General features: G+C 39.9%; 2 protein-coding genes across 3 annotated transcripts in view; one reads left to right on the top strand and one right to left on the bottom strand.

The window, feature by feature from the left end:
• NUDCD1 (NudC domain containing 1) overlaps positions 1 to 4,767 on the bottom strand; it is an 89,674-nt gene extending 84,907 nt beyond the window's left edge. Inside the window, exon 1 of the mRNA XM_043483733.1 lies at positions 4,424 to 4,767. Within this exon, the coding sequence (XP_043339668.1) occupies positions 4,424 to 4,541 (118 nt within the window). The 5' untranslated portion in view covers positions 4,542 to 4,767. The remainder of the gene's footprint in view (positions 1 to 4,423) is intronic.
• A 79-nt stretch (positions 4,768 to 4,846) lies between these two features.
• ENY2 (ENY2 transcription and export complex 2 subunit) lies at positions 4,847 to 15,230 on the top strand. Of its 2 annotated transcripts, none has more exons than XM_043483651.1 (5): positions 4,847 to 5,005; positions 6,376 to 6,452; positions 10,221 to 10,291; positions 11,496 to 11,570; positions 14,094 to 15,230. In XM_043483651.1, the coding sequence occupies exons 1-5, from the start codon at positions 5,000 to 5,002 to the stop codon at positions 14,168 to 14,170; spliced, it is 306 nt and encodes a 101-aa protein (XP_043339586.1). In that variant the 5' UTR covers positions 4,847 to 4,999; the 3' UTR covers positions 14,171 to 15,230. The 2 variants fall into 2 exon arrangements, with proteins under 2 accessions (XP_043339586.1, XP_043339587.1); XM_043483652.1 differs by having other exon boundaries at positions 4,852 to 4,933.
• Positions 15,231 to 15,891: the final 661 nt, after the last annotated feature.

Here is a 15,891-nt window from a genome sequence, read left to right as displayed (position 1 = left end):
ATGAAATTAAAAGACGCTTGCTTGTTGGAAGAAAAGCTATGACAAACCTAGACAGCATATTTAAAACACAAAGGCATCACTTTGCCAACATAGGTTCATCTAATCAAAGCTATGGTTTTTCCAGCAGTCATGTACCGAAGTGAGAGTTGGACCTTAAAGAAGGCTGAGTGCCAAAGAACTAATGCTTTCAAATTATGGTGCTGGAGAAGAATCTTATGAGTCCCGTGGACAGCAAGGAGATCAAAGCAGTCAATCTTAAAGGAAATTAACCCTGAATATTCATTGGAAGGACTGATGCTGAAACTCCCAATACTTTGGCCACCAGATGTGAAGAGCCAACTCACTGGAATAGTTCCTGATGCTGGGAAAGACTGAGGACAGGAGGAGAAGAGGGCGACAGAGGATGAGATGGTTAGATAACATCATGGACTCAACGGACATGAATTAGAGAAAACTCTGGGAGATAATGAAAGACAGGGAAGCCTGGCATGTTGTAGTCCATGGGGTCCCAAAGAGTCAGACACAACGGAGTGAATGAACAACAACAAAAGCTGTTTAATGTTGTGTGTGATATAAAATCATCTGCTACTAATCAATCATGCTTCAGCCCCAGAGATGAAACACTGAAAAAGATGGATACAGGACTCTCAACAGAGAATAGTCTTAGTAGAGAAAACAGATACCAAATGCTGAGAAATTCGATAAAGTCTATGAAGAATCGGTCTATGGAAAAGTACATATTCTAATTTGTACAGATTTTATAGTATAGGTTCTAACAGTCACGAAAGGAATCTGACTTTCTTGTAAACCAAGATGAAAGGATGGGGTATGAGTTAGCTAAGTAAAAATATATACAGTTACTAAGTGGAGAGTCTAGGGGAAAAAAAAAAAATGTAAGAGAAATGCTCAGAAATGGAAGTGCTGGGTCAAAGGGTAGTTACATTTTATACAAAAGATTTTTATTGCTTAGTCCTTTGGGATAGAAAAAGACAGAGTGACATTTACTATTTATGCAATGTCACAGGGGGTAGCATAGCGGGTTTTAGAGCAATTTAACAACACATAAGACAAGAGAATAAAACTTAATGCTCTGAGCTCTTTGAGTCCAGACACCCCACCTTCATTCTCACATCTCAAATGCAGAGCGTCACACACCAGAGGAGCCTGCCAACAGTTTGTTGAATTCATTTGAAACCCCCTGGGCTGGTTATAAAAGAAATCAAACCATCAGGAGGAGCAGCTCAATCATCTCACAATCTCTCTAGAAATGGCAGTTTTTAAAAGAATTAACCTTTTCTTCATCATCCTCAAGTAATTCTTAATGAAAGCTGCTCATGTGAACTACCACAAAGCCTCCAAACTGGTATCCCTGTCTCCACTCCCCTCATCCTCCAAACTCAATCTCCCAGAGCCTAGGAGTGAACTCCTGGTTTAGTTGCTAAGATGTGTCCAATTCTTTTGCAACCCCATAGACTGTAGCCTGCCAGGTGTCTCTGTCCATGTGATTTCCCAGGCAAGAATACTAGAGTCGGTTATCATTTCCTCCTTCAGGGGATCTTCCCGACACAGGGATTGAACCCATGTCTCCTGCACTGGCAGGCAGATTCTTTGCCTCTGAGCCACAGGGAAAGACCCGAAGACTGAACTATTCAATCCCCAATTTAGCGATTTCCCGTCTCTACTTAAGACCTTAAGGTAAATAACACCTCATCACCTCCACCTGTGCATCCCAAACAATAATCTAAGACCAATACTGGTGAAATGAGGGAGAAAAAGAATATCTTAGTTTTTCACAAAGTCAATGTACTCAATTAATAGGAATATTTATTGTGATATTTTGCTTCCTGCTTTCTTGGTGTCAAAATATCCTTTTGATTATGAAAAGGTGGGTGAGGACATGATAGTTTTTAAGAAACAGCTCCACGAAGGAAATTAAAAAGCTGGTAAATCTATGACAGCTGAGCTTTACTTGGTAATTGCCCATGGAAAAGTCTGGGAAACACTGACTCACAGGATAAAAAAAAAAGCCAAAGATAAAAAGTGCCTTCACCTACCTAAATCTTCTCACTCTCCCAGTAGATTTTTTTGCTCCTGCAAAACAGCACTGCAGTAGTGCCCTGCACAAAGTCTAATTGTTTCCCCTTTGCTCATGCTTTCCCAGGAATGGAATGACCTCAACAACTTCTTCTCTTCTTCACTCAGCTAATGTACTGAGTATCCACTATGCCAACCACTGTCTCTACAGAGGGAGCACTGAGCAAAAGAGAAACACCACTGTATCCACGGAGCTCAGTCTAGTGGAGGAAACAAATATTAAATAAAGAAAGAATGAAAAACTATCACAAGTGCTACCTTAAAGAGAATAGAATGAAGGTGCCCAAAATCGAAAGTGGGAAGACTCGTCAGGAAGGTACTATCGTTCAGGTGAGATATCAATGATTTGGACCAGGGTAGAGGCATGGAGAAGACAAGATTTTGAGTTGACAGGCCTTGCTGAGAAACTGAATAGGTGATTGTCTCGCTGTTCCTCACTGCGCACTGTTGAACCCACGGTAGGCAAGGCATGAGCAGGGATGATGGAAGAAAACTCAAGGACCTGTAGGAATGGCAGACACGTTTATTGTCTCCTGACTGGTACGGCAGCCGTAGAAACAGGAACACCGTATCCTCTCCTCTCACGGCTGACCTAGCGGACACAGCTGTAACGCAGCCGAGGGCTTCTCAGGTGCTGCTCATATGGGGCACTGCACCGGCACAGTGCAGGAAATGATCTCAGCTGTTACACAACCACGTATTTACAAAACGTGGGGCAAGAGCGAGGCTGTGGGGCGAGAGCCTGACCACTACTAATTTGCTGATCTTGGCTAATTTGCTCTTTCCCTACAGAGATTAAAAAAAAAAAAAAAAGAAATACATCAAAGATGACTAAAGCATAAATGACTATGACGACCTGCATTAGAAGTCTTCCCATACATACCCGTTCTGCGCTTGATTATACTACTTGCTTTGGCCAGGGGAACAACAACAAACATACTGCAAGCAGAGCCTGAAAAAACTCTTGTGCACTGCTTGTCTCTTGGAATAAGCCTGTGGCAGCCTGCTGGATGAGAGACCGCATGGAGGCAAACCAAGAGGAGACCATCTGAAATCATCTTACAGCAGCCTATAAGCCAGAGAACCCCAAATGCATGAGAAAGCCGAGTCATGACTAGAACCACCTAGCTAACCTGGAGACTTACAAGCACTAATAACTGCTTACTGTTTTGAGCCACTGAGTTTTGAGGTGGTTTTTTAATGTAAGGCTAATTAACATGGAGTTATCATTTATTTATGTAAGGTGGGAGAAGGAATGAAAAGAAACAGCAAGCTCATTGTCTCTTACCCTGATCAACTCCTACCTATTGTTTAAAGCCCAACTGAGATATCAACTCCCTCAGGAAGCTTTCCTAGATGTCTCTGGCTAGTTTGACAAACATGGAAACACCATCACTATGTTTTGTACATATTCCAATCACTGCCTTACCACATCCTCTTGTAATTATAGGCTTACACTTTTCTTCCTAGCTAGACAATAGCAACTTTACATTACTGTATTATATTCATCTTGATTGTATCAGCATGTAACATAAAACAGGCTCTCAAGAGAGGTTGCTGAGTTTGTATAATTTATCCATTAAACGAATAAACCCTTGCTTGATACTATAAAACCTATTAACTCTAGATTATCGCTCAAAGTGTGATCCACTGACAACATGAATCAGAATCAGCAGGGTTGCGTATTAAAAATGCAATCTCTGGGCTCTTGATCGTCAACAAAAATGCCACTCGTTACATTGTAAAAACGGGGACGATTATTCCCGCCACCGACAGATAAACAAAATAAGTAGTAGAAGTGTGGGTACTAAACCAACTCGTCTCCATTTTTTTCTCGAGATGAAATCTACGACAGAGTCCTCAATCTGACAGAGCCTATAACTGCAATGGAGTTTCTAAGAATTGGGTCTCAGCCAGAGGACAGGAGCAGGTCCTCCAAAGAGATGTGGCTTCTCAACGTACACAGAGGATGCTCCAAGAGCAAAGCCTGTCCTGAGCACTCTCTGCAGCAGGGATCAGACCAGGACCGACAGGCGGGCGGCGCCTAGGCAGTACCCTGGGCAGGCTCTCGGAGCCCGGGCAGCAGACCCCACGGAACCCACGGTCCTGCTACGCCAGAGCTACTCGAAGGCGACTCCCTTGGGGGTCGGGGATGGGCGTCATTCTCCAAAGAAAGCCATGGTCAACCCCAGCTCGGCTTGACCGTGAGAAAAGCCACAGACGCCTGGCTAGCCGAAGTCAGCAAAGAAGAAAATGCACGACGGGTCGCGCCGAAGGAAACAAGAAAGGGGAACGGAACAGAGTGCGAGAGGGTGCCGCCGCTTCCCACCTGCGTCAAGTTCCAGCTGGTAAGAGGGCAGCGGCTCGAGGGAGAGCTTGTAACCCTCGAAGCGGGGATCCAGCAGAGGTCTCTTCACCCGCAGGGAGCAATTAGCGGCTACCTCCATCGCCTTCCAGGGGCCCAGCGTGAGAATTAGTAAACCTCTCGTTGAAAGGTCCGCGCTTCCCTGGTAGCACCGTGGCTTGGAGGCGGCGTGGTTCTCATCCCAGAAAACACTGCGGCGTAGCGTGCCTTCTGGGAAATGTAGTGTCCACGAGAAAGTTGTTTCTGTTGCATGCTGGGATATGTAGTCTTTCGGGAACTCAGTGGCCGTCCGACAGCAGGATCTGGACTCTCTTACCCAGAAGGCTGAGCGACCAGGAGGCGGCCCGCGCTAGTTAAATTCTCACTTTATAGGCAGGGTGGCGAGACCCCGCCCCGGAAATGCGTGTGCTAGCTTTCTGTGTGCTTAGGTGCCCGAGCTACTGAGGGTCTAGGTCCGGGCAGCCGAAGAGTGTGGTAGGTAACGGTCGTCAGCGCAAGGGTCATTTCGTCGCTGGGAAGGGACGGCCCTCGCCCGCGGTGATGGTGGTGAGCTATGCCCGTGGTCCTCAGGGCCGGGACCCGGGCCCAGCCCAGGCTCCTTTCGATGTGCTGTCTTTCGTTAGCTTCCCCGACCCGCGCTCGCGGGCCTTGTAGGGCTCTCCGACAGGGCGTGCTACCGGAGTTGGCCTGAAGCCAGTCCTCGCTTTGTTTTCTGGCTCCTCCCCTCCCGCCTCTCCCGCTGTCTCCGCCCTATTCTATTTTCCCAAAGAATGTCTGAACTGGGAGGGATCCCCTAGCGCCCTTGTTTTACCAGTGAGAAAACTGAGGCCTTTAAGAACTGACTTGTCCAAGGTCACTATCCGTAGTGTCGGGGCGAAGGCAAGATCAAATTCAGTATTCTAGGGAAGGTACTGACTGTAGACCTTAGTGTTATTTTGAAAATGTTAGCCTCCAACTGCAAAAGCAAACATATCCTAGTTCTTTCTCAACCTCTCCTTTTCCTGTTGCATTAAAAAAAAAAAAACACAACTCTGAAAACTCACCGCCACTCTCAGGTTTCTTATAGGCGGCGAGCTGGGAGACGACAAAAGTTCTCAAGTTAATGACAGATAAGTAGGGTAACGTTAGCTTATTCCAAGTTTTACAACTTAACCTTCCTCCTATTTCTACATCGTTTTGGTTGTCTGTTTTTACTGAAAATTAAGAATTTTCTAAGTTAGAAATTTATTTGAGATTTCTTTTTTCTTTATCCCAACCTGCAAGTTTTGATAAAGAACATACACACCCACACACAGCTAGTTTGGCGGTTGTAATTCTGTACATCCTAGTGAAGAGTAAAGCGATTAAGAGCCTTACCTGGAAATTTTGTCACCAACTGTACTTAATCTTTTATTGATATTCAGGTTATATAGCTTCCCCCAAATTTTGAATGCATTTAATTAAGAGGCAGAAATGATTAACAGTCAGTTATTATGTGCTGTTAGAGTATTTGGGGGCTTCTGGGGTCACAGTATCTGAGTTCACTTTTCTATCTTGGCTCCTCAGTTTCCTCACCTGTAAAATATAAACTGTGTTAATACTACTTACATAAAAGAATAAGATCTGGGAATTAAATGAGATAAAAACACATTAGCTCAGTGCCAGGCACATATGCATTTAATAAATGTACAGTAATTGTTATTATCCAAAGACTTATTAATGAAGGGTATATGGGGGGGGGAATTGTAAAGTTCATCATTATGACTTCTTGGGAAACAGTAAATAATATTGAGAGTAATGACATTGTCAACACATTGCTGAAATTTATCACCCCTTCAGTTGATAGACTGTAACATGTGTTGAGGTGCTAGCCTAGAGGATTTAGAAGACAGTGCTTCGTAAGTGTTCTATATCTGAAAATACATGTTGATGTTCAGGTTAGCAAGATGAACAAAGATGCGCAGATGAGAGCAGCGATTAACCAAAAGTTGATAGAAACTGGAGAAAGAGAACGGTAAGTAATAGATTGTGTTAATAAATTACATTTAACATCTTTAAACTATAATTTTGTTATATTACAAGAATCTAGTTATCAAGTAACAATACTGATGTTAGTAGAAATAATTACAGAAAATTGAGATTATCCAAAACTTCAATTCCTAACATCAATTAAAAAAAAATGCTTAGGTCTGTTCAATATGGCAAGACTTGGATGGAAGTGAATCATGTACAAAGATGAACAGGAAGTGACTCTCTCTCAAAAAATGTGTAGTCTAAAGGAGAAGAAAAATACATACCCAAGTAACTGCCATTGGAGATAAAATGTTGCCCAGTTTTTAACAGAGAGTCAACATAATGGAACCAGTTTCAGTTACCAAGCTCTCATATCCTCAGAGTGCATTTGCTGTTCTTACTCTCTGAAATATTATTCTTTCCCCCCATCTTTAACTGATTTGAGCTCATTATCAGGTTTTAATTTAAATATCATCTCTTCCAGGAATCTGTTAATTCCCAAATACCTTGTTCTGTCATAGCATTTAATTACTTTGTATTATAGTGGCCTACTTTGCTAGTTTGTATAAGTAGGATCTGAGTTCCTCCACAGCAGAGACTGTATACCCAGCATCATCACCTAGCACATAATTTGCCAAGTAAACATCTGAAGAATGAACAGGTTTGCAAGTGCAGAGGAGAGGCTAAAGAATCAAAAAAGGCTTCCAGGAGCAGGGTGATAAATTGTATGAGAGAAATCCTCATAAGTTCCCTAAGAGGGAACTTTCAGCTTCTACCTGGAGTTTAAGATGATCAGTGAAGCCTCCCAGAATGGTGGAAGTATTACTTTGTCTGGCAGAGAAGAATTAGTTGTTCCCCAGCACAGTAAAAGAGAAAGGACAGTCTGGGCAGATGGAAACAAATATGCAAAGTCAAAGAAATTTGTTCTAATATGATAATATTCTGGGGGAACTGTGCAATTAAAATGTGAAAGACAGTGGACAGGAGAAATGTGGTTTTTGTATAATCAGAAATCTTTCCATTAAAAAAGATAAGAAACTAGCTCAACTAATGGAAATGTATAATATCGTGTAACTGAAAGTCTAGGGTTTGAAGGTGCTTCAGGCACCACTGGGTCCAGTCTCTCAAAAAGTGTCACCAAGAATATGTCTTTATTTTCCTCTCTCATGTCTACTTTCCTCTGTTGGCTTTATTTTCCAGAAGGCACTACACACAAGGTTGCAGGAATTAGGAGCTCAAAACGTACATCTCCAGCTAAGACTACCTTTCTCCTAGTAGTTTCAGCAATGGACTTAACTTGGTTACATCCTTGTTCCATTCATGATCCACCTTGCCTAGCTCACATTTCCATGCTAGAGCCCTTACCCAGATTTCTTACACCAGAGTTGCAGAGTGTTTTTACCGTCAAAAAAATGGCAGAAAAATAGGTGGTAGGTTTGCAAAAACATTTGTTGACTTATCCTTAGGTGGTGGGAGGCACTAAAAAATTTTAAGAGACTGACTAGATCATGTTGCACTTTAGGAATGTTATTTTGGCAGTGTGAAGGAGATTTGAAGGACTAAAGATAGATTGCAGAGATAATATCAGGCTAAAAGTAAAATAGCAAAATAGGAAAGAACTTAAGTTGTTTTTTTTTTTTTTAAGTAAAATCAACAGCCCTTGATAATGAGGAATGAGGAAGAAGAAAGCCTCTAAAACAGTGCCTTGGGAAACCAAGAGGATAGTATTGCCAGGAATGGCTGTAGGGGATTATGTATTATTTTTCATTTGTCTTCATTCACGTAGCTTTAAGTTACTGAGTTTCTACCATTTGCCATGTCCTGTTAAGGTCTGAAGATAGAATAGTGAACAAAATGAAGTCTGTTCTTTATACTGCTTACATTTTAATGGAAGGAGACAGAAAATACATGTGCAATGTGTCAGATGGTGAGGAGTTCTAGAGGAAAAGTAAAGCAGAGAATAATCAGGTGTGTTATAGAAAGGAAAAAATGTAGACCTCACTGATAAAGAGATCAGAAAGATTTGAGGGAGTGGGGAGACTCAAGAGCCATAGTCCTGAGACAGCTTGCCTGGCTTTTTTCTTTTTCTTTGGCGGCATTTCACACACCTTGTGGGACCTCAGTCCCTTGTCAGGGATGGAAGCCAGGGCCCTGCAGTGAAAGCACCGAGTCCTAACCACTGCACTGCCAGGACATCCCCTTGCCTGGCCTTCTGAGGAACCCGTGGAAGCCACTGAGACCGAGTCCATTGGGTAAGGGAGAGAAACAGTAAAGTCAGAGACATCACTGGGGAGAGGGCCCACCATGCAGGGTCACTTAGGCTATAGTAAAGACCTGAAATTGCATTCTGAGTAAACTGGGAGACCCTTGGAGGGTTTTGAGCTGGGAGAGGAGAAGGCAGTGTACAGGGGAAGTCGCAGGGGAACAAGTCAGCAGGCTTTGGCAGCAGTCCAGTCAAGAGAAGATGGTGGCTTGAACTATCTAGTAATGGCAGAGGTGGTGAAAAGCATTTGAATTTCAGGTATATGTTTAAAAACTGGAACCAATAGGATGTGCTTATAGATTGGATATTAGTGTTATCAAAATTACTGAGTGAAGGAGGCTGCCAAGGTTTCTAGCCTGAGCACCAAGACGAATGGAGTTGCCTTTCTGGTAAGAACAGCTTGAGGTGGAAGAGAAGCACGAGTTGGGTTTTGGTCCTGTTAAGATTAAATTACTTAATTAAACATCAAGATGGAAAGGCCACGTAGTGGATGTTAGGAATATTGAAAAAGAAGCAGTTTGGCTTGGGACTCGACATGTTTAAGCTTAGAAATGAGATGATTTAGGTTGAAGATTGAGGCTTTATAGCAGTAGGTTTTGCAGAAGATAAAATTTTTTTTGCACCCATGATGTCATTAGTTGTAATACATACCATTATTTTTTTAACCATTAAGAAAGGAAAATACTGCCAATTAAATTATGATAGGCAGGCCAATGACTGGATTGTTAAAATGTGGGAAAGTACAGTCTTAGAATTAATGAAATACCATAGTTAATGTAGTAACTAAAATTCTTCCTTGGTGGTTCAGACGGTAAAGAATCTGCCTGCAATGCAGAAGACGTGGGTTCGATCCCTGGGTCGGGAAGATCCGCTGGAGAAAGGAATGGCTATCCACTCCAGTATTCTTGCCTGGAGAACTCCATGGACAGAGGAGCCTGGCAGGCTACAATCCATGGGGTCACAGAGAGTCAGACATGACCGAGCTACCAACACATAACATAGCTAGTGTATAATTTAGAAGGGTAATGAGAAAAAGGGAGGGGGAAATCTATAAGATTGAGGGATAATGGGGCAGTAAGATAGTTAACGGTTAAGAATTTGTAGTTAAAGAATGGATTCTGGGATTTGAAGCTTTCAAAAGTACAGCTGCTTCAAACTCAACTAATATCCTTTTGAAGTTGTACAAAACCCACAATATTCCTGTTGGTGGAGGGAAGTAGAAAGTGTTTAAGAAGACCCAAGTAGGGTTTCTTACGAAGTATTGTGTCCCATCCACTTGACTGAATTTTATTGATGATGAAAATGAGGCTCAGCATTTAAAAGACTCACATAAGATCAAAGAACTTTTTAGTGATAGAACCAAGATTAGATCATGGTTAAATTAAAAGTTTTGTAACCAGAAGGCAGGGGATATTGCATTGAACAGTGAAGCTTTGCTTCAAACATTCCTATCTAAGATACTGTACGCTGCTGTAGTTTAATTTGGAAACACTTCTTTTTCAACAGCCTCAAAGAGTTGCTGAGAGCTAAATTAATTGAATGTGGCTGGAAGGATCAGTTGAAGGCACACTGTAAAGGTAATCAGTTTCATTTAGAAGATAAGCTAATTCCATTGCTCTCAACTGTATGGGTCTGAAATTCACTAGAAAAAATTACAATCAGTATTTTAAGATATATTGAGTGTTCAAGCATAGTTTTACACAAATAGAAAATTGAATCATGTGGTATAGACTACTTGCACTGAGTGATCATATGTAGACCTGTTCCTTAAATTTTAGAAATGTTTCTTTGTGTTTCTCTTAAAACAATTGAGGCAAGATTTCCTCTGGCATGAAATATCCCACCTTTCTCAGTGTGCCTACTGGAAGTGAAACATTAGTGATTCCTAGTCAGTTTTTCTTAGTAACATATTGAGCATGTTTTGGCTGGCAGACTTATAGAAATTTTATCTCCTGTCTTTACTAGTGTTATTTTTGAAAAAAATCATCTATAAAAGCTCTTAGAAAATTACTTATATTTTTTAAATTATAAAATGGAAGCTTGTGAAATTACTGGGTATTGATGATGATGCCATTAGCTAGATTCGACAAGTCACTAAGGTGAGCCTCCTTCCTTTCTGGCTCAGCTTTTGGCATGATGGAATTCTGGATATTTATAATGAATTCTCATTGTAATGGTTTCTACAAATGGTAATGATAATAGAGACTTGATATCGTTAATCCAAAGAGGGCAGTGTGCCAAATTAACAAAAGCATAGAGTTTAAGGTCATATAGACCTTCGGTGTAAGACTGGAGCTGGATTTCAAGTCGTGTTTGAATGAGTTACTTAATTTTTAAGCATCACTTGCCTCACTTTCAAAGTGGGAAAAATGCGCAGGCCATTAGATAATCATGAATATTAAATACTGCAAAGCACCCAGCACATAATAAGGGTCCAGTAAGTGCTAACTGCTTTCCTCCTCCTCCTCTTGGTCCAGCATAGAAAAGAGAAAGGAGCAAAGGAGTTGTTCCATATTTTAATTTTGGGCAATTTGAATTTACAGTTCAAATTCATTCTACTTGTTACAACTGTTTGTCTTATGTTTTGGACCTGGTGAATACATGCTGTGTTTAAGATTGAACTAAATCTTCATTAGAAAGAAAAAAAGAAGTGTCCTCTTTTTTTTTTTTTTAAAGACCAGTCTGGACTCTAAAAACATGATCTTAACCCTTCCTCTATGAAAATCTTTCTTACAGATAATGATTTTAAATGATATGATTTGTTTTTTGCTTTTGCATAAGAGGTAATTAAAGAAAAGGGACTAGAACACGTTACTGTTGATGACTTGGTGGCTGAAATCACACCAAAAGGCAGAGGTAAGGAATACAAATTGTGTGAAAGGAAATGTGGGCTAAGACATGATTTGTTTTCTCTTTTGCTGGTTCAGGTTTTCTTTTTTTTTTTTAACAAGGAAAAGCACTCTTTCTAAAATTATGTGGGTATACTTGCATCTTCTCTTTGGAAAGTGTTATAGTTGCCTCGCCAACTTTCTTGCACAGTTTTGAGTAACAAATGAAGTGTAAAATGTTTTGTACTCTTAAAACAATATACCCCTGTAAGTTGATATGGTTGTTAAAACAGATAATTTCTAAAATTTGGGATTTTTTTATAGAGGCAAATATTACCGGAAGCTAGGATTTGTAAAGTTTAGCCTGATGTTTAATAATTTAGTGTTTTACACCAACCCATGAGTCATTGCTTGCTTTCCTTATTAAAAATAAACAAAATTGTCTTCTTGTATGTCTAATTAAGAATCTGGTAGCTCCGTAACTTCACGATTGGGTAATTCATGTTTAAGACTCACACTTCAGCTGCTTTCTTAATTTCTCCCTTTAATACCTTGTTAAGAGAAACCAAAAGAAACAGGAAATAATGTTAAGTCTATATGTAATAATTAGGTGTAACTAGATTATTTTCATTTATTTTGAGGAAGGCGGTAGGGGGTGGTTGTAGTTATAAGTGGAAGCAGGTAAATTAGATAACCCATTAGTTGTTTCTTCACACAGAAAAAGTAAAAAGAATTGAAGTGTGAAAAGTAAATCACTTTGAAATTATTACTAGGGAATACTAGGCCCCTGAATTGCTACCACCTGGAAAGAGCTATAGCATCCCATGGTCCTTTCCAGCCATCTTTTAAAACATAACTTTGTTAATCAATCATATTTCAGGGCAGGGGCAGTACTTATTGCCCTCCCCATGGATTTATATTTTTAAATGAATTTCTATATTTTGTTTCTACTTTTCTTCTGTAATTTATGCTTAATCTGTTAACATTTAAGAAGTACATCTGTTAACAGGGTAGAAATTATCTCTGTATTTCCTTCAGTGCTTGTGTGTTGGATATTTCAATCCCTTATAGCTCCCCTGCTAGAGAATTAGCAAAAAAGAAAAGTAAAAATAAATATTTTCTTTTTATTGTTAAGAAAGTATTTTTTTAAATTAACATATGGTAAAATTGACCCTTTTTAGTGTCAGTTCTATGAACTTTATACCATGTATAGATTCATTCTAAAAGACTCCCTCAAGCTATTCCTTTATAGTCACACCTCATCCGTAACCCCAAGGCAGCTGATCTGTTCTCAGTCATCATAATTTTGAGTAAAAGTATATTTAATATACATACTGATCACATTTCCAGTGGACTTAATTATGTAGTCCTTATTTGGCAGGTTTATACTAAATTTATAAAAAGAAGTATCTGTCTTATTTCTGTCATTTGTGGAATTTGTTGTAGAAATATTGAATTATATCTGAATATTTCATTTCCTCTGGATTCAAGCAAATAACTTTAGAGGTTAAAGTTAATTCCTTCTTGTCCTTGTTTATTAGTAGCCAGAAAGGGGGGAAATAGTGTAGATTTAATAACTGACATTTAATATTAAGTTTCAAGGATCAGGGCTTTCCCCCCCCCCCTTTTTTTTTCCCCCCCCCCCTCTTTTTTTTGGCTGTGCCTTGCAGCTTCTGGGATCTCAGTTCCCCAACAAGGGAATGAACCTGGGCCACATGGCAGTGAAGCCTGCAATCCTAACCATTAGGCCACCAGGGAACTCCCATTTCCCCATTTTTGGTTTAATATTCAGAGTAGGTAATAGAGTCAGTCACATGATTCAAGATTTGAAATATGAACATATGACAGAAGCAACTATTGTTGAAGCTTTTGCATCTTTGTTGATTTAAGAGAATATATGCATTTATTTCAATACAGTATCACCAAATTATCTCCCCAAATATGCTGTATCAATTTATTCTCCCACCAGCCAATGTAACAGGGCCAATTTTCCCTAAGTCTTGCCAATACATATATTAGTGACCTTTGGATTTGAGCCAGTCTGATTGGTAAAACATGCTATCTGAATGGTAGTTTTAATTTTCATTTCTGTTGTGAGATTAAATTCTTTTGACATTCAAGAACTGTGTGCTTCTCCTTTCATCATTTTTCTGTAAGCCTGCTGATCTTTTTCATATCAAGTTGAAGAAATTGTAGAGTAGAGTTTACCCTGTTTTTGTAAGAGTGCTTTCTCTGTTTTTTTGTTTGATTTTAACCAGGCTTATGAAGTTCCATTTGAATCAGATTTAGCAATCTTTTATAGCCTCTCTTTCAGAAAGGCCTTTTCTATTCCTAAAGAATTTTCACATGTGCAGTATATTTTTAGATATTGGATAGTTCTTTCAAATAATAAATTTCAAATATACTTTATTTTCTCAGATGTCTTTTTTTTTGAAGCATGAGGGTTACTTATGAAATTTCACTTGGTAATCCTGAATAAAGTACCAGATCTCAAATTGATAAATATTAATTGGAACCGTCTTACTCTTATGTTTTTATTTTTATATTTCAGCCCTGGTACCTGACAGTGTAAAGAAGGAACTCCTACAAAGAATAAGAACATTCCTTGCTCAGCATGCCAGCCTTTAAGATTGAATTAGATTGTGTTGTTTTGTGGTTTTATTTCTAAAGTAAAACTTGCCATAAATTAGGAATCGACTTCCCAAAATAAAATCCTTTTTTGTATGATGGTATACAGTTTTCAGTAATGATGTATACATTGTATTGATTTTTTTCCCTAAATGTGTTATTTTAATAAATATCTCATGAATGAGTTTGAAGTTTCCTTGGATTTTGGAATAAGTGGGACTTTATTAATAATTCATCAGATTTGTTGAGAGAAAAGTCAGCAATTAATATAGTTTAAGTGTTAAGTATGTAAATGTTAAGTAAGCACATTTCTGTACTAACAATTTAGGGGAAGTAAGCAGCCTCTTCTGATTGTTTGGATGTAGTATATGCCTCTTTTGAATCCCTATATTTTATAATATATGTCCCATCTTGTATTATGGATACCTTATTTCTTATTTGTTATAAACGCTGAGGGTTAGGACTGGGTCTTACTCATCTTTATGTGCCTTCCTTATTCCTCAAAGAATTTACCATCTTACTGGAAGAGAGAACATTTGCAAAGTGGCTCCATACCAAGCTCCTCTCACATACTCTACTCATCTGAACTTTGAAAGCAGAAACTAAATTGCATCCCCACATACTAAGGTCAAGAACGAACTAATGGGAAATAATCTCCACCCATAGCTTTACTTTGACATCAAGATTGCCAAATGCATGGACTTTTGTCTGTTCTTATGTGAGCTCTGCTGGAAAATGAGAATGTTGACCATCCTGCCACTTGGAACTCTTCCCACTTCTCACGTTGTTTAGACCTCCCACTGGAACCTCCTTCTGTTTCTTGTGGATACCTTTCGCTATATGGAACTTTAAATAATGATGTTTCTTAGTGCTCCCTCTGGGCCCTCTGCCTAATGATATGATTTCCTGGGCAGATTCCAGGAAACTTGGGTCGGACCATGGCTTCAAATACTAACAGATTGATAAATGGTAAACTGCATCTCCAACCCAGCCTCAGGATCCACATACTCAACTGCTATGGAGCAGCTTCCTTGAATGTTCCATAAACACCTCAAACTGACCACACCTAAGAGTGATTTTTTTTTTGTCTCCAGTAACTGCCCATACTGTGTTTCTATTCTGTCTGAATGATTCTCCCTCCCAGACATACAGATTACCTGGAAGTGTTAGTTGCTCAGTCGGTGTCCGACTCTGCAACCTCATGGATTGCAGCCCACCAGCCGCCTCTGGGATTCTCCAGGCAAGAATACTGGAGTGGGTAGCCACTCCCTTCTCCAGGGGATCTTCCCGACCCAGGGAGTGAACCCAGGTGTCCTGCATTGCAGATTCTTTACCATTTGAGCCACCAGAGTACTTGTTAAAACACTGATTCTAAAGGTAAGGAATGTGGCACAAGATTGTGTATTTCAGACAGGCTTCTCAAATGTGCTCATGCTGCTAATCAAGACCATTTTGAGTGTCACAAGATTGTAAATTGTCAACTACCTGCCCTCTTAGGCCCTCTTAAGTTCAAACCCAGATTACTGCAGTAGGCTCTTAATATTTCCTTGCTTCAGTTGCTCCATGCCTCCTCCATATATCTTCCACATTACTGCCTAAGTGACCTTACTAAAATTCAAGTCTGGTCATTTTTATTCCCCTACCTGTAATTTCTCAATAGGTAAAGTTCAAGCTCAGCCATATCACCTAGGTTCCTCTTGAACTGCCATTTACTTATTTCT

The sequence above is a fragment of the Cervus canadensis genome, chromosome 12, assembly GCF_019320065.1.
Source record: "Cervus canadensis isolate Bull #8, Minnesota chromosome 12, ASM1932006v1, whole genome shotgun sequence".
NCBI classification, from domain to species: Eukaryota; Metazoa; Chordata; class Mammalia; order Artiodactyla; family Cervidae; genus Cervus; species Cervus canadensis.
The sequence above is the reverse complement of the archived record's forward strand: the minus strand, read 5'-3'. Positions and strand labels throughout refer to the sequence as shown.

Excerpts from the sequence above, each read along its gene's own strand:
- ENY2 (XM_043483651.1), top strand. Across the intron at positions 10,292-11,495 it reads GTTGAAGGCACACTGTAAAG|AGGTAATTAAAGAAAAGGGA; the intron begins GTAATCAGTTTC and ends CTTTTGCATAAG. Across the intron at positions 11,571-14,093 it reads AATCACACCAAAAGGCAGAG|CCCTGGTACCTGACAGTGTA; the intron begins GTAAGGAATACA and ends TTTATATTTCAG.